Source organism: Sphaerodactylus townsendi, linkage group LG05 (genome assembly GCF_021028975.2).
Source record: "Sphaerodactylus townsendi isolate TG3544 linkage group LG05, MPM_Stown_v2.3, whole genome shotgun sequence".
NCBI classification, from domain to species: Eukaryota; Metazoa; Chordata; class Lepidosauria; order Squamata; family Sphaerodactylidae; genus Sphaerodactylus; species Sphaerodactylus townsendi.
In genome coordinates, this window is record NC_059429.1 from 129765674 (window position 1) to 129788870 (window position 23197).

Here is a 23197-nt window from a genome sequence, read left to right on the forward strand (position 1 = left end):
AGTGAGCTGCAAGTACAGGAAACCTCCATGAGGAATCTTCACAAAGGGTGCTGTGTGGTTTCCGGGCTGTATGGCCGTGTTCTAGCAGCATTCTCTCCTGACGTTTCGCCTGCATCTGTGGCTGGCATCTTCAGAGGATCCTCTGAAGATGCCAGCCGCAGATGCAGGCGAAACGTCAGGAGAGAATGCTGCTAGAACACGGCCATACAGCCCGGAAACCACAAAGCACCCCAGTGATTCCGGCCATGAAAGCCTTCGACAATACAATCTTCACAAAGAATCTGCTGCAGCACACAAAATGGTAGGCACTTGTGTTTGCTCCGCAGCCAGAAATCATCTTCAACCTGGGTCGGGGGGAAAAGATGGCTGGTTTCGTCATTTCTGAAAAAACCCGGGTTGAGAGGGATATAATGGGCTGAACTCATTGTGGGGAAGACAGCTGTGCAAAGTTCTTCCCCAAAACGCTTTTCATAATGTCCTAAAGATGTTAAATTTGTTCTGTGCAGAATTCACCTTTGTTTCGGAAGCCAGCGAAAGACCAGTTTTTGCAAAATCAGTGGGTCACTATGCATGTTTGTTCTTCTTTGCGTCTAGCGTGTATTCCCTGCTGGTTGGATTCCCGATTACATGCACGTTTCCCCCTCTTCAGACCTCCCACGCTCTTGACTTTTGGTGGAAATGGCGTTTGGCATTTCACTCTGGTTGAGCATCTGAGACCCCTTCTGCACACGCAAAATAATGCACCTTCAATCCACGTTCAATGCACTTTGCAGCTGTGCAGAATAGCAAAATCCACTTGCAGACCATTGTGAAAGTGGACTGAAAATGCATTATTGCAAATGTGCGGAAGGGAAATATGTTTTACAATCAATAGCCCAGGACTAACCCTGCTAAAACTCCAGTGAGGGGACAGAGAAGAGGGAGGCCAATTAGATGGTACCCTCATAGCTGCCTCGACCATAGGAATCAGATAGGAAGTGGAAGGACGGCCAAATGGTGGATCTGCCCTTCTGTGGACACTTCACAGTGGGAGAATCCTGGGGATACCAACAAACCAAAGCAAGACAAACCCACTGTAAAGTGGACGCGAGGTAAGCACTACATGCATAAAAAATCCCAATGGGGAAGTGCATGGGTATATTTAAACAGGTGATTCTTGGGGTAAGGATTGGGGTTTGACAAGTGTGCAGTTCCTATTTTCATTTGTCAGAGGGCCAGAACATAGGTGCTGATTCAAGTACCAGTCAAACCCAATAACTCTCTTTTTACACTCTAATTCAAGGGGCCACCAGGTGTTAAAGGCGACAAAGGAGACAGTGGAAACCCAGGGATTCAGGTAAGGGTTAAATGTATCTTGCCGCCTTTTTACTTGTTTTGGTGATCTTTGTCCTTGTTCGATGACTTCCCCCAGCAAGATCTGAAGTCCTCTCCTGCAGGTTAGTCGCTTTCTGTGTCCTCTGTGATAATGGGATGTGAGGATCCCTAACTCATGGGTCTACAACAGGGGTGTCGAACTCTAGCCCTCCAGATGTTTGTGGGCTATGATTCCCGTCAGCCCCTGCCAATATTTTGCCAGATTTGTTTCCCCACTCCTACACATTAAACCTGTTGGGTGATCCACAGTTCTCTCTGAACTCTCTCAGCCCCGCTACCATACAAGGTGCTCGTTATGAGGAGGGAAAGGAAAGGTGATTTGTAAGCTGCTTTGAGCCTCTTTACAGTTGAGGAAAGTGGGGTATAAATCCAAACACTTCATCATCATCATCATCAGGTAGTTGTGGTGGGTTTTCTGGGCTCTGTGGCCATGGTCTGGTGGATCTTGTTCCTAACATTTCACCTGCATCTGTGGCTGGCATCTTCAGAGGTGTATCACAGAGGGAAGTCTGTTACGCACTGTGTCTGGGCACTGTACTGTTGCTTCCCACAGGTGTCTTATCTGCCTCTGTCTTCCTATGTATAATTTTATTGAAGTCTATAAAATTATGCATGGGGTAGAAAATGTTGACAGAGAGAAATTTTTTCTCTCTTTCTCACAATACTAGAACCAGGGGGCATTCATTGAAAATGCTGGGGGGAAGAATTAGGACTAATAAAAGGAAACACTTCTTCACGCAACGTGTGATCGGGGTTTGGAATATGCTGCCACAGGAGGTGGTGATGGCCGCTAACCTGGATAGCTTTAAAAAGGGCTTGGACAGATTGATGGAGGAGAAGTCGATCTATGGCTACCAATCTTGATCCTCTTTGATCTGAGATTGCAAATGCCTTAGCAGACCAGGTGATCGGGAGCAACAGCCGCAGAAGGCCCTTGCTTTCACCTCCTGCAGGTGAGCTCCCAAAGGCACCTGGTGGGCCACTGCGAGTAGCAGAGAGCTGGACTAGATGGACTCTGGTCTGATCCAGCTGGCTTGTTCTTATGTTCTTATGTAACCTTGGGAGTAAGTTGCAGAGAATGTTGTGCTTTTTGGCTTCTCACGTGGGGGGGCGGGGGGAGACACTGACATATATTATCTGCTGTTCTGAGAGAGTTCCTCAGAACAGACTTTTGCCTTCTTTCTGCCTGTAGCAATAAACTCTTTGAACTGTCAATTGTTTCATTGTCTGTGCAGAGGAGTTCTGACAGCTTGACACCAAGACAGTGGTGTAACTGCCACAAACCCAGGGTAGAAGCCAAGTAATGTTGGTTCCACCCTTAAGAATGCCTCCACACCCCTGCTGTGCTGGAAAGGGTCATGTCTGGCCATCCCAGAGGGCTAGAGTAAGGTGACCAGATTGTCACCTTGTAAAACCGGGACCAGGGTGGGCGTGCACGCGCACGCGGCCGCAGGAGTGCACTGCCTTTTGGGGCGCTCCCCAGTTTCCCGCCCTGTCACAGGGAGCGCCCCAAAAGGCAGTGCGCTCCTACGGCTGCATGCGCGGGAGGCTGCCGCACTGCCTTCTGGGGACAGAAGGGACAGAAAATCGGGACAGAAAAAAACCCCAGTGGGACGCTGGACAAATTGGTTTAAGGCAGGACTGTCCCGCCAAAAGTGGGACGTCTGGTCACCTTGGGCTAGAGAGGCCACCTCTGCATTTGCTCTCTGCTGGGATGAGTGCCGTGGGGAGGGCAAATTCGCCGGCGTAGGCCTGCACCACCTCCACATCCCTTCCACCTGTGCCCACTCTGGATTGGGCTGTAAAGGGTTCTCAGGAATGCTTTATAGCAAAGGAAGAACAGCTTCTAGTAATCCAAATGTCTACCTTGTGTAGATTTCGTGTTGATGTGTTTGGGGCTGTGTAGGGAAGGGTGGAGGAAGGGGAAAGTGAGGATGGGGTATGAGTCTGAAATTGTGCGCATCGAGGAATCCTGCTGTAAATTTCGTTGTGCGTGCACAATGACAATAAAAAGCTTATGCTTATGCTTATTTGTACCAGTGCATGACAACCAGTGTTTGAGCTGAAGTAACTTGGAGGAGCATTAATTCATGTGCCAGTCGTCCATCAAGGGAAGTTGTATGGCGTCAGTGACGAAAGGGCTCTCTTAAACGGCCTCTTTCTTGGTCTCTTGCTCTGAATTTCGATATAGGCTGGCTTTTTGATTGCAAAAGGTTTCAGGCCCCGGCTCGAACGCTTTCCCACTCCCTCCCACCCCCACCCCTCCACAACTTTGCTTTGCTGTCCTCTCACAGGCCCTGGAATTTAGCGCACATTAATTATTGGAAATCTCAGAGCAGTGGGAGGTCAGTCAAAGTATTATGGAGATTTGCAGCTGGATAAGTTAATTTGAAGAGAGAGCTCTCGTGCCCTTAGCCAAGGACGACAAGCCTGCAAGCAGCCTGGAGAACAATAGAACTCGACAGCACAATTTCTGACTGCTCTCCGGAGCCCCCGTTGCAAATGGTCTCCGGAATGGGAACGATTGGAAGGCTAATACAAGACTCATGTTTAGAAAGGAAGCGGGGGAGCACTTCGGCGTCCTTGCACTTTAAAGCAGGTCATCTGATTTTAATTGAGAGCATTGGGACATCACATGTGCTGGTACTGTTGGATAATAATCAGCCCGAGCCAATAAATTGATCAGGTGAAGAAAAATCTTTTTATTTGCAAATAGAAAGTGGGAAACGCGCACGCACACAGATTGAGCGTGCGCATGCCCCTGAGAGGGGAAAAAACCAAAAGCAACTTTAATACATTCAGTTTGTTACGTGAAGAAAACAGCTATTGTGATTGGTTCAGCATGTAACTAGGCAGAACTGTTTCTGATTAAACAGTTTGATTGTTCTAAACCAGGGGTCTTCAAACTGTGGCCCTCCAGATGTTCATGGACTACAATTCCCATCAGCCCCTGCCAGCATGGCCAGGTGGCAGGGCTGATGGGAATTGTAGTCCATGAACATCTGGAGGGCCATAGTTTGAAGACCCCTGTTCGAGCCCTTCGGGGATGAGGCAGCCTATAAATTTAATAAATAAATAAATAAATAAATAAACAAAGGATGACAGAGCTTGCAGTCCAAGGCAGAGGTGGGATCCAGCAGGTTCTCACAGGTTCCTGAGAGTAGGTTACTAATGATTTGTGTGTGCCGAGAGGGGGTTACTAGTTGGTGATTTTGCCACGTGATTTTTGCCTTAGTTACGCCCCTCCTCTCAGCAGCAGCGCGCAGAACTTGAAGCAGCCTAGCAGGAGGTGCACCAGCGTGTGTGGCAGCCTGTGCCTGCGTGCATTCGTTTCCCGCCCAAGGACTGGTGCAGCGGCTATGTCCTTGCCACTGTCCTGCCCCCGGAATGCCCAGCCACGCCCCCATCGTGCCCCGCCCAGCCCCATTGGCGCTACGCCTCAGTTTGAATCCCACCACCATGGGAACCTTTTACTAAAATTTTTGGATCCCACCACTGGTCCAAGGTATAGTTTATCTTTCTGGGTAATAATAAACCAGACTGTGGCCATATTCCTGTAACTGCTAAACCCTGAACTATGCCCCTGGCTCGCCACCTCAAGGTCTAAAACAGACCCCCATTATGCATTGTAGTCTAAAACAGACGTTGTTACCTGGTTTTCTACTTTTACAATTTGAATCAAACAAATATAATTTGTCTCACAAATCAAACAAAATATAATTTGTCTCCTGATGGTCAGGAAGTTCTTCCTGATGTTTGCAAAATAAACTAAGAAACAGCCCTGACTCTGCAAATTCCTCCGTGGAAGCTCTGATTCAAACTACGTCACAAGCGCAAGAGCTACCATAGACCCGGAGGAAGGATATCAGCTTGAGGTGGGACCGGGGGATCCCCAAGAAATACAGCTGGCGGCCCACATCTTCCCAGTGGGTGAGAAAGGGTTTGCCCTCTGCGCTTACAAAACACTCACAGACCAACAGGGGTCGCCAGATCCCAGACTGAGAAATTCTGACCTACTGTACATAGAATCATAGAGTTGGAAGAGACCCCAAGAGACTCCACCACTCTCCAAGGTACTGAATTCCACTGTCGAACAGCCCTGACAGTCAGAAAGTTCTTCCTAATGATTAGGTGGGATCTCTTTTCCTGCACCTTGAATCCATTCCTCCTGGTCCTAGTCTCTGGAGCACCAGAAAACAAGCTTGCTCCCTCTTCAACATGACATCCCTTCAAATATTTAAACATAGATATCATGCCCCTCCCCCTTAAACTTCACTTCTAAACATCCCCAGCTCCCTAAGCCTCTTTTTGTAGGGCATGGACTCCAGACCTTTTACCATTTTTATGCCCTCCTCTAGACCCATTCCAGCTTGTCAATATCCTTCTTAAATTGCAGTGCCCAGAACTGCACACAATCTTCCAGTTGAGGTCTAACCAATGCAGATTTATTTTTATTTCTTTGCTTAAAACATTTACTCACCGCCTTTCTTCCTTAGAGAGCTCAAGGCACCTTACAAACATCGGAAAAAACATCGAAAAAATGCACTACAAACATGAAGAACCTACAATTTTAAAATTGCAATTTAACACTGCTTTCATCATCAGCCGCCTGCTCAAGGTGTGCCTCCGTGGGGAGGTTGTTCCATAAACACGGGGCTGTCCCTAAGAAGGCCCTGCCTTGTGTACCTACCAAACAAGCTTTCTTGATTGGTGGGATAATCAGGGGGGGTGCAATTAGTTCTCTTAATTAATGATCTTAATTCTCAGGCTGGAAAATGCTGGGGGGAAGAATTAGGACTAATAAAGGGAAACACTTCTTCACGCAACGTGTGATGGGTGTTTGGAATATGCTGCCACAGGAGGTGGTGATGGCCACTAACCTGGATACCTTTGAAAGGGGCTTGGACAGATTTGTGGAGGAGAAGTCGATCTATGGCTACCAATCTCGATCCTCCTTGATCTCAGATTGCAAATGCCTTAGCAGACCAGGTGCTCAGGAGCAGCAGCAGCAGAAGGCCATTGCTTTCACCTCCTGCATGTGAGCTCCCAAAGGCACCTGGTGGGCCACTGCGAGTAGCAGAGTGCTGGACTAGATGGACTCTGGTCTGATCCAGCAGGCTCGTTCTTATGTTCTTATGTTCTTATGAACATATGGGAGAAAACTGCCGTTCAGCTAACCCAGTCCCAAACGTTATAGGTTCTTCAGGTAGCAGAGAGAGCTGACGAGAGATGGATCGTACCCCAGGTCAATGAGTATGTGTGTCTGTGTATGTTTTAAGACAAAAGAAGGCACTTAGCCTTATCGAAGCAGGCTCTTGGGATGCTGGCTTCACAGCCAGGAGCTGTTCGTTTCTTCAGCCGGGGTTCAGCTTTCTGAATAACAGTTCTGTTTGCCTGCAGGGTATTATGGGCCCCCAGGGAGCTCCAGGGAAGGATGGAATTCAAGGAGCCAAGGTAAACCACACCGGACAGGCAGAAACGCTCCAGGTGCCTCTACCTGTGTCTACAGGTGACCTGGCTGTCACAAAGCATAACAGAAATCCCAGTTCCTCCCAAGCCCAGAAGGGATCCCAGGCTGCATGAAGGAACGGTTCTGTCATCCCTTCGAGCGGCCTGGTTCTGAATCGGCTGCAGCCACTAAGGGGCAAACAACAGCAGCCGTTGGTTTATCTAGTTCAAGGTTGTCTGTTCTGACCCGGTAGCAGCCCTCCAGGGTCTCAAACAAAGAAAAAAGTCTTTCCCACCAATCGCTACTTGAGATAATTTCACCAGAATGCCAGAGATCGCACCTGGCGCTTTGCATGCACGGCACATCCTCTGCCAGAGGTTTTTGTGAGCATAAAATGCTAGAGAGACAAACCGTCGCCCCTTCCGCACATGCAGAATAATGCACTTCCAACCCACTTTCACAATGGTTTGCAAGTGGATTTTGCTATCCCACACTCTGATCTGGAGGAACCCGGTTTGATTCCCAGCTCTGCCGCTTGAGTTGTGGAGGCTTATCTGGGGAATTCAGATTAGCCTGTGCATTCCCACACATGCTAGCTGGGTGATCTTGGGCTAGTCACAGTCCTTCTGAGCTCTCTCAGCCCTACCTACCTCACAGGGTGTTTGTTGTGAGGGGGAAGGGCAAGGAGATTGTAAGCCCCTTTGGGTCTCCTGCAGAAGAGAAAGAAGGGATATAAATCCAAACTCCTCCTCTTCTTCCTCCTCCTCCTCCTCCTCCTCCTCTTCTTCTTCTTCTTCCTCCTCCTCCTCCTCCTCCTCTTCTTCTTCCTCCTCCTCCTCCTCCTCCTCCTCCTCCTCCTCCTCCTCCTCTTCTTCTTCTTCTTCTTCTTCTTCTTCTTCTTCTTCTTCTTCTTCTTCTTCTTCCTCTTCCTCCTCCTCCTCCTCCTCCTCCTCTTCTAAAATCCAGCTGCAAAGTGCATTGAAAGTGGACTGAAAGCGCATTATTCTGCATGTGCAGAAGGGGCCTTTGTCAGGTGTTTTGAGCCCCCACGGGGGAGAAAAGTGGGGTCCAAACAATGTAAGTAATGAATGCAAACCCATGTTAAGCACTCTTCACCTTGACTGTGGTTTCACATGATGCCTAGCCTGAGGATTTCTTTGCTGGCCTTATATACAGCCCAAACATTGAGCAGTCTTCAGACAGGGGTGGGCTGTAAGTGCAGAAAGCAGCAGGTTCAGTAGGGAAGCCGGTGTTTTAAGGATCAGACGGGCAGAGGTAAACAGCACCAGACAGACAAAAATGCTCCAGGTGCCTCTACCTGTGTCTACAGGTGACCTGGCTGTCACCACCTTGGCAGATCCCCAAGCAGCAGTGGCGTAGGAGGTTAAGAGCTCGTGTATCTAATCTGGAGGAACCGGGTTTGATTCCCAGCTCTGCCGCCTGAGCTGTGGAGGCTCATCTGGGGAATTCAGATGAGCCGGTGCACTCCCACGCACTGCCAGCTGGGTGACCTTGGGCTAGTCACAGCTTCTCGGAGCTCTCTCAGCCCCACCCACCTCACAGGGTGTTTGTTGTGAGGGGGGAAGGGCAGAACATTAATAGCCCTTTGAGTCTCCTGCAGGAGAGAAAGGGAGGGGGATATAAATCCAAACTCTTCTTCTTCTTCTTCTTCTTCTTCTTCTTCTTCTTCTTCTTCTTCTTCTTCTTCTTCTTCTTCTTCTTCTTCTTCTTCTTCTTCTTCTTCTTCTTCTTCTTCTTCTTCTTCTTCTTGAATGTGAATGCCTGCAACAGCTTCTGACTTATGCTGAGCACTTTATCATGGCATATCTCCCTTAACTCTGCCGGATTCTGGATGTCCTCTTTGACGTGATGTTACGGCTTGATTTGCAGGGCGTCCGGGGCCTCGAAGGCACCGCTGGACCACCGGGACCGCCAGGACCGAGGGTGAGAGCTCAGCCGTGTGTGAGAGAACATTTCCACCCTACAGACTTGAGTGGCCACAAATAGGCCGATCTGAGTTCCCTCCAGGGTCAGAGGATGACACGTTTCCCGCCTGGAATGGAACAGCTACCTTCAGCCACCGTCTGGCAAGAGCCGGGAAGCCACCTGGGCCCCACACCCTTGGGCGGCTCTTGCAAGCCAAGTCAGGCATCCAAGTGACTATTCAGTTTCGTCTCACTGCAGAAAAAGCAGGGATGCCGTTTCAGGTTTCAGTGTGGATGATGGGAAGGCTGCAAAGAGGTTTCATTGGTGGGGAGGCAAAAATCCCAAGCCAGGTTTAATGGTCCACCACATGCAGAGGTGGGATCCAGCAGGTTCTCACCAGTTCCCGAGAGGGGGTTACTAATTATTTGTGTGTGCCGAGAGGGGGTTACTAATTGGGCCCGCTTTTCCGCCTCCACTCCCTCGCCTCCCCGAGAGGCATACTACCTTTGAACGTGAAGGTTCCATATAGCAATGGCGACTAATAATATAACTCCCTGAACTGGGCTAATCCCTTTCAGGTACTGCAATTCATTGATTCTCAGCCTTTCGTACCTTTTATCTCACCAGTGTCTATCAAAGAACCTGTGTGTTTCACCATTGCTGTCTTCAGATTTGTGAGTTGGGGCATTTCTATAATGTGATGATGATTTAGAAATGACCTGGTGCAAAAAAAATTTGGGGGGTCGTGGTGGGGTGGCTGCCCAAGGGGGTTGGCATCCAACTCAGGTTTTGCCCAGGGCTTAGGTACGCCTCTGCTCCCTTTGCTGAGGGGGGGCTGGTGAGGGAACCTGTTACTAAAATTTTTGGATCCCACCACTGACCACATGCCTTAAGATACATTGGCAGTGAAGAGTGAGGGAAAGATGTTTGGATCCAAGCCTTGGAGCCGTAGCGGGGCTTCCGGAACAAGGCAAGCATCTGGAGATGACTGCCAGGGGGGATGGCAGCCCTAGGCTGCCCAAATGACAAAATGTGTCACAGGTTAGATATTTCTGCACAAATCTCCTACGTTTTCAATCCCCCCCCCTTTTGTTTGCACTCACCCTCCTTGAAACGATTCCTGGCCGCCATTTTGTGACTTTCCCCCTTTTTAAATTAGTTCTGTGTTAAATTGATGCTTCACAGGTCGTTTCCCCACTTACCTGGGTGAGTGGTTGCTGCGCTCTACTCCCAGTGCGCGTCATTTCTGACGCACGCCCGGGCTTCCCCACGCCCCCGTGCTCTGCGCGGGGTCATCAAATAACGCCTTTTCAAAGGCGGGAATGTCGCTTCGCTGAGGCGACAGCAGCAGCGTCAGGGCGGCTGCGTTGTCTCCGCCCCTGTAATGGGGAGTGCCGGGGGACCCCGCGCTACTTGGGGAGAGTAGAGCACAGCAGCAGGTAAGTGGGGAAACGCTCACAGCCTCCTTCTGCATTCTGTACTCCTCGTATACTCAATGCTTCGAAGATCGACCCTCCAAAAATAAAAGAACAAGCAGCTAAATGCTGCAAATAAACAAGCGAGGGGAAACTGAGGCCCTTTCCACATGAGCCAATTAAACCGGGATAAACTTGGTAAGAAACCCGGGTTGGGGGGTAGCTTCGCTCGGATCCTGATCCTAATGCAGATCCACTCCACATTTCCCCCACCCACCCGGGTTTTTCGACAATCGTGTTACGTACGATTCTTTTGTTTTAATGAGGCTGACGGCTGCGGCGGGTGAACAGCCGCTACTGTAAGCCGTGTTAAAACAAGAGAACCACACATAATGCAATTCTTGAAAACCCCTTCCCCAGCTCCTATCTGCAGAGCCACGCAGGGGAAACAGGCTGTATCATGGCCCGGGGGTGGGGGTGGGGGTGTGTGTCAGTCCCGCCTGCAGGAAATTTTAAAAAGGCAATTCTGCATGAAGGCATGCACCCCTGCTGAGTCCATGGGACAGCCAGCCATGGGAAAGTCCCGGGGCTATGCTGCGCTAGTTAATCCCGGCTGTAACCCGCTCCAAATTTGCTTTGCGGAAAGGGCCTGAGCGAGCACAGAAGATGGAGCTGAGGAGAGAGTTGAAGGAATCAGAGAAGCATGGGAAATGTGGTCAATAGATCGCACGACAACTGAAAACATTTTCGAAACGTTTCCGCCAGAGAATCACTTTAAAAGGGGACTCGTTTAAAACATTTTGTGACTGGCAATAAAACACCTGGGGATAAAAACAACGCAGACTCCCACGGAGGAAACATTTCCTGCCTCAAAGCTTTTTAAATGAATTACGCAGAGAAGCTCATTTAATTCCCCCCAGGGTGCCTGGTATCTTCTCTCCAGGGTTGTGGGTTCAAATATGCATGTATGTAGCACCTTCCATGTATGTTTGACACTGAGGGATGCAGGCTCAGAAAAGAGGAAGGCAAGAAGGAAGACCGAGGAATGACTGAAGGGAGAAGAGGGAGGGAAAGAGTCAAGGAAGGAAGGCAGAGGCAAGAAAGACGTTGGAGGTGAAAGAGAGGGAAGAAAATGGGGAAGGTGCGTGAGAGGGAGGGAAATGTTTTGATGTGTCCTAAGGTGGATATTTTGTCGAAAGAATGAAGCCATTAAAAACTGAGGGAAGAAAACATCCCGTAACATTGTTCTCGGCTCTATGCATCAACCGTCTCTCCTGCCCCTAAATTGTGACGTTAATATGAGTTGAAGTGAGCAGGAGTCATGAAGGATGTATTCTGAGAATTGTGTTCCTGGTTGGGCGGGGCGCTGGCAGAACCCCGAAGGCCTCATTCTCTCCCTGGGCTTTTTTACCTGCTTGTTTTGCTGATTATTCGAGTTGCGGAAACTTTCCATCACCTGGGAGCTGCAGCAGTGGCACCTCTGTTCTCCTTTGCAGGGTTTCCAAGGAATAGCTGGAGCAAGGGGCAGCCCGGGGGAGAAGGGCCCCCCAGGAGAAGTTGGCCCGACGGTAAGTCTCCTCTTGGCAAATGGGGCACGGCAGGTAGGGCTATGCCAGGGGTCGGGAACCTTTTCCACTCAAAGAGCCATTTGGTTCGCTCAACCACCCCACCAGCCATTACTCATGGCTTCCTGCCATGCTCTCCATGCTCATTAAGCTACCCCTGCTTTCGCTGTTCATTTTATTTCGGCTCACCCTGCTCCTTGCCCATGCCATTTCGGCTCCCGCCCTTTCAAGCATAAACACGCATACCTCGCTCGTAAACAAACAGCTTCGCCGCCCTGCTTGCTTGCTCGCCCCCACTCACTTGCCCACCCTCCATGCTGTAACGCTTGTTCCCCACCCACCAGCCCTTATAACACGCTTGCTCGCCACCTGCTCGCTTGCTTGCCCCCACTCACTTGCCCGCCCCCCCTGCTCCCTCGCCCCCCGCCAGCCAGCCCCCCCGCTCGCCTGCCCGCCCGCCCACTTGCTTGCCCCTGCTCACTTGCCCACCCACCCGCTCGCTTACCTTGCTCGCTTGCCCGTCCCTTGCTCGCTTGCTCGCTTGCTCGCTCGCCCCCCCCGCACACTTGCTTGCCCCCCCGCCCGTTCACCTGCTTGCCTCGCTGCCTTTAATTTCTGCACAGGCTTGCCCGGGAAGGGGCAGCCACGCCTGGAGCCGCACAAGAAGCAGTGAAGAGCCGCTTGCGGCTCGTGAGCCGCGCGTTCCCGACCCCTGGGCTATGCAAAGTTTGCCCCTTAACGGTCACAGATATTTTTTACCTTACCAAAAACACGTGTTCTGTGTTAACACGTTATAGGTCAACAACCATTGGGATGGGGTGAGCTATCGCTCCTATTTCACAAACAACTATTGCCCACCAAAGTGGAGAGGCAGTTCTCCTAATTGGAAGATGTCCGAAATTGTAGCTTATAGAATCACAGAGTTGGAAGGCGCCTGTGCTTTGGCCCACAGGACCTATTTCACCCAATCCTTGTGAAGGTGTGGGGTAAAACCCAGTGGTGGGATCCAGCAGGTTCTCACAGGTTCCTGAGAGTAGGTTACTAATTATTTGCGTGTGCCGAGAGGGGGTTACTTATTGGTGATTTTGCCCCGTGATTTTTGCCTTAGTTACGCCCCTCCTCTCAGCAATAGCGCGCAGAACTTGAAGCAGTCTAGCAGGAGGTACACTGGTCGCGTGGCAGCCCTGTAGCCTGCATGCATTAGTTTCCGCCCAGGACCGGCGTCCTTATACAGCCGCAGGGAATGCCCCACCCGAATTCCCGGCCGCCCCGTCGTGCCCGCCCATCCCCATTGGCGCTACACCACAGTTTGAATCCCACCACCATGGGAACCTGTTACTAAAATTTTTGGATCCCACCACTGGTAAAACCCCTATAGCAGAGTAGCACAATATACTGGAACACAGTAGGAAGTCAGACGCACACAGCGGATCTGCTTCACAGAAGCGGTCCTACATTTATTAGTTCACAAGTATAGCTCACTTGAGCAAAGTGCTTCGCAAGGCAAAGCGAAGACGAGTGTCTCATAGTCCTCAGTACACTGCAGCCTTATATCTGGTTTACTTGCCTATCACAGTCCATTGCCAATTAATCCCAGAATGAGGCTGTGTCGTGTTATCTCTCAGTTAGCTGTCAGTTAGATTTTGATGATCAGACACATGTTACATCAGTGCTCTGACAGTCCTTTCTCAGGGTTTCCAACTCCTCCTAGAAGGGCTTCTCTCTCTCTCTCAGAGGTGTATTGGGGGGGGATGGCATCCAGAGATGACTCCTTCTCTGGGTGCCCCCCCACACTCCGAGGTGGGGCTCAGGGGCCTAATTTATATATAGCAGTGGTGTAGTGGCTAAGAGCAGTGGCTAAGAGCAGGTACACTCTGATCTGGAAGAACCGGGTTTGATTCCCAGCTCTGCTGCTTGAGTTGTGGAGGCTTATCTGAGGAATTCAGATTAGCCTGTGCACTCCCACACACGCCAGCTGGGTGACCTTGGGCTAGTCACAGCTTCTCGGAGCTCTCTCAGCCCCACCCACCTCACAGGGTGTTTGTTGTTGGGGGGGAAGGGCAAGGAGATTGTAAGCCCCTTTGAGTCTCCTGCGGGACTCCTGCGGGACTCCTGCGGGACTCCTGCGGGACATCCAAACTCTTCTTCTTCTATTATTGCAAACCATGAAGCAGCTAGAAAAGATTCTTAAAGTGTAAGGCTGTGTCTCTGGCAACCTAGATCAACTTAATTCATGCCATAGTGTTCCCTATACTATATATGGGTGTGAAAGTTGGATAATGAAGAAAGATGACAAGGAGAAAGTAGATTCCTTTAAGATGTTGGGAAAGAGTGCCTTGGATACCGTTGACTGCCAAAAAAAACCTTTTGTTCTAGATCAGGGGTAGGGAACCTGCGGCTCTCCAGATGTTCAGGAACTACAATTCCCATCAGCCCCTACCAGCATGGCCAATTGGCCATGCTGACAGAGGCTGATGGGAATTGTAGTTCCTGAACATCTGGAGAGCTGCAGGTTCCCTACTCCTGTTCTAGATCAAACCAAACCTGGGCTCTTTCTAGAAGCTAAAATGACCAAACTGAAGCCATCATACTTTGGTCACATTATGAGAGGGCAAGAGTCACTAGAAAAGGCAATAATGCTAGGACAGGCGGAAGGGAGGAAGAGGGGAGGGAGACCCGATGCGAGATGAATTGAAGCCATAAAGGAAGTCGCAGCCCTCGGTTTGCAAGACCTGAGCAATGCTGTTTGGAGGAATATTGATTCATAGGCCCTTTCCGCACGAGCCAAATACAGCATCCCAGGGAGACCGTTCAAATGGCCGGCCTTACAACTCCCGAGCTGTGCGAAGCCGCTGTTTCCAAACCTCACTCCCTGAGCGCGGTTTTTCGGAAACAGTGGCTTCCAACTGCTGCCGTGTGAACTTATAGACTTATGGGCCGCCTCACCCCCGAAGGAGGTGTTGGAATTTTGACTCTCGAGGGGGGCTACTGGACTCAAATGTATTTATTTGTCAATTTTATATACCGCCCCTCCCCCAAAGGGCTCTGGGTGGTAAACAACACACGACAATAACAAACAGATGGAGCACATAATAAACTGCAAATTATAAATAAATATTATAGGCTCCATGAATCATAATATTACTAAAACCCATTAAAACACAGCGTTTCAAACAGAATACAAAAATTACAGCGTCCAACATTTAACACCCTTAATTTAAAAAAACCCTCCCAAGGAGGGGGGGGGGAAACGGTGGGTCTCATTGATGTTACGGGACCCAGGATGTAAGGAGAACAGAAATGGGGGTGCACACCAATCAGCGGCCAGTTCCTCCAAAAGCCCAGTGGAACAACTCAGTCTTACAGGCCCTGCGGAACGCACCAAGATCCCGCAGGGCCCGGACAGATGGAGGGCGAGTGTTCCACCAGGCAGGGGCCAGGGCCGTAAAGGCGAGTTGGAGGGACCTGTGTGAAGTCCCCCCACCAATGATTCATATAGCGTCCTATACCTATTATATTTAGCCTGTGCAGAATCCACTGTTGACTTCCTGGGAGTCACATTCAGCTGCCATATGCCAAATCCGTATATCAAAGTCATGCTTTACTCAAACTGGCAGAACACCTCTGGGATCTCTGGCTGAGATCTTTTGCATCACCTCCTGCCAGACTGTGGAACTGGATATGCTGGGGATTGAACTGGGGACCTTCTGAATGCCAATCAGATGCTCCACTGTTGAGCTACAGCCCCTTCCACTGTTGAGCTACAGCCCCTTCCACTGTTGAGCTACAGCCCCTTCCACTGTTGAGCTACACCCCTTCCACTGTTGAGCTACAGCCCCTTCCACTGTTGAGCTACAGCCCCTTCCACTGTTGAGCTACAGCCCCTTCCACTGTTGAGCTACAGCCCCTTCCACTGTTGAGCTACAGCCCTTTCCACTGTTGAGCTACAGCCCCTTCCACTGTTGAGCTACACCCCTTCCACTGTTGAGCTACACCCCTTCCACTGTTGAGCTACAGCCCCTTCCACTGTTGAGCTACAGCCCCTTCCCCTGTTGAGCTACAGCCCCTTCCACTGTTGAGCTACAGCCCCTTCCACTGTTGAGCTACAGCCCCTTCCACTGTTGAGCTACAGCCCTTCCACTTTTGAACCACCACCCCTTCCACTTTTGAGCTACTCCCCTTCCGCTGTTGAGCTACAGCCCCTTCCAATGTTGAGCTACAGCCCCTTCCACTGTTGAGCTACACCCCTTCCACTGTTGAGCTACAGCCCTTCCACTGTTCAGCTACAGCCCCTTCCACTGTTGAGCTGGCCTTCCCACTGTTGAGCTACAGCCCTTTCCACTGTTCAGCTACAGCCCCTTCCACTGTTGAGCTACAGCCCCTTCCACTGTTGAGCTACACCCCTTCCACTGTTGAGCTACAGCCCCTTCCACTGTTGAGCTACAGCCCCTTCCACTGTTGAGCTACAGCCCTTTCCACTGTTGAGCTACAGCCCCTTCCACTGTTGAGCTACAGCACCTTCCACTGTTGAGCTACAGCCCCTTCCACTGTTGAGCTACAGCCCCTTCCACTGTTGAGCTACACCCCTTCCACTGTTGAGCTACAGCCCCTTCCACTGTTGAGCTACAGCCCCTTCCACTGTTGAGCTACACCCCTTCCACTGTTGAGCTACAGCCCCTTCCACTGTTCAGCTACAGCCCCTTCCACTGTTGAGCTACAGCCCCTTCCACTGTTGAGCTACAGCCCTTTCCACTGTTCAGCTACAGCCCCTTCCACTGTTGAGCTACAGCCCCTTCCACTGTTGAGCTACACCCCTTCCACTGTTGAGCTACAGCCCCTTCCACTGTTGAGCTACAGCCCCTTCCACTGTTGAGCTACAGCCCTTTCCACTGTTGAGCTACAGCCCCTTCCACTGTTGAGCTACAGCACCTTCCACTGTTGAGCTACAGCCCCTTCCACTGTTGAGCTACAGTTTCATGACTGACTTCAACACAGTCCAGAAACAAGGCAGGTGTTTGTCCCCAGTGTATCTATTAACATCAACTGTGTACATAGGCAGTTATGGGGAGGGAGGTCCACATAAATTAAATATTTGTTTTCAAAGTTTCAGCACCCAAAGGCAAAATCCCTGATGAGCCCCAGGATAGCCTGATCTCATAAGACCTCAAAAGCTAAGCTAGTATTTGGATGGGAGACCTCCAAGGAATACCAGGGTCGTGACAGGGAGACAAACCACGACAAACCATCTCTGAATGTCATTTGCCTTCAAAACCCTACAGGGTTGTCAAGTCAGCTGTTACTTGATGCCAAGAAGAAGAAGAAGAAGAAGAAGAAGAAGAAGAAGAAGAAGAAGAAGAAGAAAAAGAAGAAGAAAAAGAAAAAGAAAAAGAAAAAGAAGAAGAAGAAGAAGAAGAAGAAGAAGAAGAAGAAGAAGAAGAAGAAGAAGAAGAAGAAGAAGAAGAAGAAAGAGGAGGAGGAGGAGGAGGAGGAGGAGGAGGAGGAGGAAGAAGCAAAACAGGGATACAGACTTGTCAAGAATGGATAAATTTTCCAATCGTTGCTACTCTTTTTTCCTATAATCTGCAGGAAAATCGTTTGGCTTGAGAAGGGAAACGAAATCTGTAAAGGAGGCATTTTGAAAAGGAGGCATGAAATATGTCCTTCAGGGTTTCCCCAGAGAATCACATCAGAAGTCAACTCGAGAACCGTGTGGCAGTTTAAAAAAAATGTTCCAGTTAATGTAATCCTTTCGTTTTTCTTTCCATGTCTCCTAGAAAAATAATGGTCTTCTGTTTTTCTCCTTTTCAGGGGCTGCCTGGGCCAAAAGGGGAAAGGGGAGAGAAAGTGAGTGTCTTTTGGTTTTCTCTTTTGATGTCTTGCATAGGCCGGCTCAGGTCTTGTCGCAGAGAATTTCTGTGAGGAGAGATTTAGGGAGCTAGATATGTTTAGTCTGGAGAAGAGAAGGTCGAGGGGTGACCTGATAGCCAAATTCAAATACTTGAAGGGATGTCATGTCAAAGAGGGAGCAAGCTTCTTTTCTGCTGCTCCAGAGACCCGGACAAGGAGTAATGGATTCAAGGTACATGAAAACAGATTCCACTTAAACAGACTCCACCTAAGAACTACATGGCAGTCAGTGCTGTTCGACAGTGAAATGCTGGGAGTGTGTTGGAGTCTCCTCCTTTGGAACACACCTGGGAGCCTTTGGAACACACCTGCTGCACCTCCTCCCAGGAACACACCTGGGAGTGTGGTGGAGTCTCCTCCTTTGGAGGTTTTGAAAGAGAGGCTGGATGGCCATCTGTCACGGGTGCTTTGATTGTGTGTTCCTGCATGGCAGGGGGTTGGACTGGATGGCCCTGGGGGTCGCTTCCAACTCTGTGATTCTGTGATTCCAGGCTTTGTGGCTGTGATCTCATAGTTTCCCCCCTCACCCCCGCCAACATTTCACCCATATCTATGGTTGACATCCTCAGGGGCTGACATGGTAAGATGTATTTCTCCCTGTGACATTAAAACTTGGGGGCAGAGTAGTTGAGGCTGCTGGACAGAGTGATAGGAAATATTATGGGATTGCTTCCACTTCGCCACTTCTCACAGGTCCTCCAAGTTCTGCTGAATTGCCATTGAGGTCTTCTGGGTTAACTGATAGCTTTTAAGTTTCCGCTACATTCCCTCTGTAGCATATCAGAACCAGGTGCAAGACATTTTATGGTTTCCTTTTGGCACCTTTCTGGGGTTTTATGCCACTTTATTGCTCCCCTGCTAAGTTTTCCTTTCTGGTTGTGTGTGTGTGTGTGTGTGTGTATGTGTGTGTGTGATGTGATGACATTTTTTTCATTTTTATTTCCTGGGCACCTTGCCCAGTTTCCCTCTCATTTTCTATAGGACTGCGTTATCGATCCAGGCAGAGCCATCAGAAATCTCTCTGTCGGATACGGGCTTCAATTTTCATTGTGTGATAACCTTTTATGGATAACAGCCATGCCCATTTTAAAGTCATTTTCTGCATTTTGACTGCTTTATTAGCTGCCATGGGAAGCATATTTATTTCTTTATCTAGCAAAGATACTGTTTCAGACGGAGGTTAGTTATTCAATCACAACGAAATGGTCGGTAGAAGCGAGCACAGGATGACATAGTTCTGGCTGCAGCCGGACCATGAGAGTTTTATACCACAACTTATCCCTGAAGTAAACCGGGCAAAACTAATGAGAACATTGAGGAAGGGTTTCCCCCCAAATGCTGCTTATCACGGGTTGCGTTCTGCAGCTCATACAGCATAATCAATTTCACCCGGTGTATACTGTGGGTCCCCAGCAGAATGGGAAACTGTTATTTGGAGAAACTTTCCAGAAGTCTTTCCGAGGGATTGACAGAGCACACAAATGGCATATTGAACTTTGCCATTGACTGTTGACTGTTCTAAATGGAAGTGCCTGTCCTAGGTGGATTCCGCACTGGCCACAAAATGTGTTGTGCAGCTGCTGAAACGACATTGTGGGGGAGGACTTTGCACGGCTGTGACTGCTGGAGCACAGCTGCAACGGCAACCCCCTCCACACACACACACACACACAACAATGTCTTTTGGAAAGCAGTGGTGTCCACCCAGTGCCGAGCGAACAGCACCGGGTGGAAGGCACCATATTCCGGAGCGCCGCTTTTTAAAAAACTTACCTTCTCCTCCCTGCGTAGCTCCATCAGGGTGACGGTACATGCCCCCTGCTCCTGACCCCCAAGCCATTGTCTCCTCATCCCACTCATGTCCCCTCATCCCAACAGAGCTACACAGGGAGGAAAGGTAAGTTTTAAAGAAGTGTGCAAACAGCCCCAGGCCGGCACCGGTGTCATGTACACCGGTGCCCCGCCGCTCCCGGGGTCCATGCAGAATTTGCCCTAGATTTCCCTCCTATATTCAAAATATTATTATGGGGTGGGTGTGTAACCTCAGCTTGTGGTTTCTGTGGGGCAGTACTTGGAAGGAGTTGGAAAGAACCAAATTTAAACAAAACAGTTTACTTCTCTTTACAAATAACATTAAACATCAACATTTAACATTACAATTCAAGGTCCTGTTCAGGTTGCATTTCAAGTCCTTCTAGTTACAGTCTACTGATACTGCCAAGTCCAATTCTTCTTTGCAAGTGGGTTGGCTCCTGAAGACTCCAAGGGCTTGATGAACAGGATGCAACATGATGAAGGTTTCCAGGAGAACTCTCACCCATTACAACCACAAAAAGAACCCTGAAACAATAAACTCCAACATTTACAACATAGCAAAAATAAACTACCTTCCCAGTAGTTCCCAACAATATTGCAGTTTACCTTAACAAGGTGTCAAGGGCTTATACAACCAAGGTCCGAGTCTGGTAGCCTTGTCTTCTCCAAAGAGCTCTGCAGCCTTTCTGCTGCTCTGAGTCTCCACCCCCTTAATGGTTCAACCCATTCTGGGCATGGGGGTTACAGGTGCACTATATAAGTACAGTCACCCACTTTTATTCCCAAAAGGCTAATGCACTTGTCCCAAGACGATAATAATTTTCACATCTTTATAATGCAACGTAGATATTTCCCTAATCTTTCACCACAATAAATCATTTTGATTATTTAAACAATAAAATTTAACAACATGCCCAAGCCAAAATAATGCGTTGTTGAGTTTTATTGTTTAAATAATCAAAAAAAGACTGCCCAAGCCACAACATGGTGAATGATTGATGATCAGCAAATGTGCAAGTTGTTATGAATTTTTGTTTAAACAACTAAAAAGATTTATTTGCATTGTAAACATAGTAGGGTTTTTTTTGTAAGTTTGAATGATTTATTTTGGAGAAAGATTAGGGAAGCATTTTTCTACTTAAATTGCATTATAAAGATTTGAAAATTATCCTGGTCTTGAGACAAGTGCATTAGCCTTTTGGGTGTAAAAGTGGATTGGCTGTACTAGATTTCCCCCCAGCATGCAGGAGGGGTAGCCTGAGAGGTGGGATCCAGCAGGTTCTCACCAGTTCCTGAGAGTGGGTTACTAATTATTTGTGTGTGCCGAGAGGGAGTTACTAATTGGGTCCGCTTTTCCGTTAGAAATTCCATTAGGTCCAAAAATCATAAAGTCCTGTTGTTTCCTATGTGGCTGGTTAGCGAAGGTAGAAAACGGGATAATTCTCCCTGTTGGGCTGTTTTAAAAACATGTCTTAGAAATATGGTAAAGTTCCTGGTTTAAGGAAAGTATCCTTCTTTTGATTTCTAGAAACAAAATTAAGTATTTGAAAGTATTAAGTAGTTTACAGGCAGTCAATTAGAGGAGAAGTAGTTGTTTCTGTTGGCAGTCGACGATAGGACTTGCTATAATGAGTTTAAATTATGGACAGAAAGATACCAGCTGGAAATTAGTAACTTTTTTTTACAGTAAGAGTTTTTTTACAGTAACAGAGAAATTATTAATGCCCCGCCCCCGGAATGCCCGGCCACGCCCCCGTAGTGCCCCGCCCAACCCCATTGGCGCTACGCCACTGTTTGAATCCCACCACCATGGGAACCTGTTACTAAAATGTTTGGATCCCACCACTGGGTAGCCTGCACTCAGAATTCTTGAAGCAGGCCGCATGGTATTCATTGGCCAGTTACTCACTGGGACTTGGGTGTGCGGTGGGGCTGGAAGCATGTCAGGGCAAGAAATCTTGTCCCGACGCGTTTCCTCTTTGTGGTGCACCAAGAAAGAAGGCAGGTCAGGGCAAAACATATTGTCAGGTGCACTTCCTCTTTGAGGCACTCCTAGAGAAGAGGTCCATCAGGGCAAGATTTCTGATCCCGACATGCTTCCTCTTACCCTGTGTGTGCTTTTCGCTCTCTACGGGGAAAGCAAGACCACTTCTGGCGTGACTTTTCACACCAGGGCAGGGAACAGCCTGCTGTGGGTAATCAGCCATTGACTTATGACTCTCCCGGTTGTGGTTTAGTGTGTACAGTGGAACCTCGGTTTTTGTTGGTAATCTGTCCGAAAAGAATTGATGAAAACCGAAACCGATGAAAACCGAGGCAAACTTTTCCACAGGAATCAATGTAAACCCAATTAATCCATTCGAGGCACTCCAAAAACATTCCAAAAACACAATTTTTGGGTGAATAAACATAGTGTTTAATGCTGAAAACTGTAACAAACAATAACACTAGGACCAGCTTCGGAGCCAGTGGACCAATGTCGCACCGGAAAGCTGTCCAAAGAGGTCTGTTTCTGACGCCTCTTTAAGATTTGTCTGAAACAGGGCAAGACATAGTCATTCAACAAGTTGCAGACACGGCCTGCAACAGCTTTGTCCGGGTGATTTTTCTCCACAAACCCCTGCACCTGACTGCAAATCGATGAAAACCGAGGCAAATCGATGAAAACCGAGTCAAATTTTTCACTGAAAAAAATAGATGAAAACCGAAACCGATGAAAACCGAAGGCAATAAAACCAAAGGCAGTTAAAACCGAGGTTCCTCTGTATTACCATAAAAAACATTGTAATAAAGTTTATGGCTATTTATATTATATCCCAGGATTGTAACATATTTCCACTTTCTCACACTTTTTTGCCCTCTATTAAATTTTGCATTCAAGCTTAGTGCGGTGTTAGAAGCCAGGGTACAGGGTATCTTCTTTGTGGCGGAAGCAGCCTTCATTATATAGTGAGAAATGAATTCATTAAATAGTAATATTTGTTCAGATTAATTTTTAAAACATCAGAATTTTTCTGGCGGATGGCCTCCCCATACTTTGTGGCAATTGTGTATCGATTTACTGCTGCCTGGAGCATTTGTTTATTAATATCAAAATCTTCCAGCAATTTGGGGCCAAACGAAATGTTTGAAAATTAGTCTTTTGAATAATCCATATTGCTGATTGAGCTTTCAAGCTACCAGTCAGGACGGGGAATTCTCCACCCCCATCTCTCATTGTTCATCTCTGGTCCAGTTAGTAGTGGAGGAAAAATTCACTGGTAGTGTGAACATAGTGGTGTCAGTTCTGGGGAAAACCTAGAAGCGACTGTAGTCGAATCATTGGAAAATCCGTGGCTTTACCATAGAGTTTCCAGGAACTCTATGGCAAAACCAGAGTTTCTGGCAATCCTGAGAGCTACCAGGGTCACTTCGTGCTTGTTACAACCGCCTTCTCACCAAGTTCCCACCCCCAACCCTCCTGCCACTATCCTGGCAACACTACCACAAAATGTTTTTGAATCTTGAGGCATGGGGAAGGATTCCTAAGCCGTACATGTCATCCTGCAATGGAAGCAATTATTCCTGCAATGGAAGCATTCGCTCCTGCAAGGGAGATCATTTTTAGCTGGGCATCTGCCTTTTGCTTTGGGGAAGAGAGATGCTATTTGATTGGGGTCTCCAAAAAAGCAAGGAGGAGATTTAAGAACATAAGAACATAAAAACAAGCCTGCTGGATCAGACCAGAGTCCATCTAGTCCAGCTCT

The 23197-nt window shown here is 48.6% G+C and overlaps 1 protein-coding gene across 1 annotated transcript in view; it reads left to right on the top strand.

Moving 5' to 3' along the window:
* COL20A1 (collagen type XX alpha 1 chain) overlaps positions 1 to 23197 on the top strand; it is a 215614-nt gene that overhangs the window by 171650 nt on the left and 20767 nt on the right. Inside the window, exons 29-33 of the mRNA XM_048497920.1 lie at positions 1283 to 1336; positions 6775 to 6828; positions 8714 to 8767; positions 11661 to 11732; positions 17538 to 17573. Coding sequence (XP_048353877.1) covers positions 1283 to 1336; positions 6775 to 6828; positions 8714 to 8767; positions 11661 to 11732; positions 17538 to 17573 — 270 coding nt within the window. The remainder of the gene's footprint in view (positions 1 to 1282; positions 1337 to 6774; positions 6829 to 8713; positions 8768 to 11660; positions 11733 to 17537; positions 17574 to 23197) is intronic.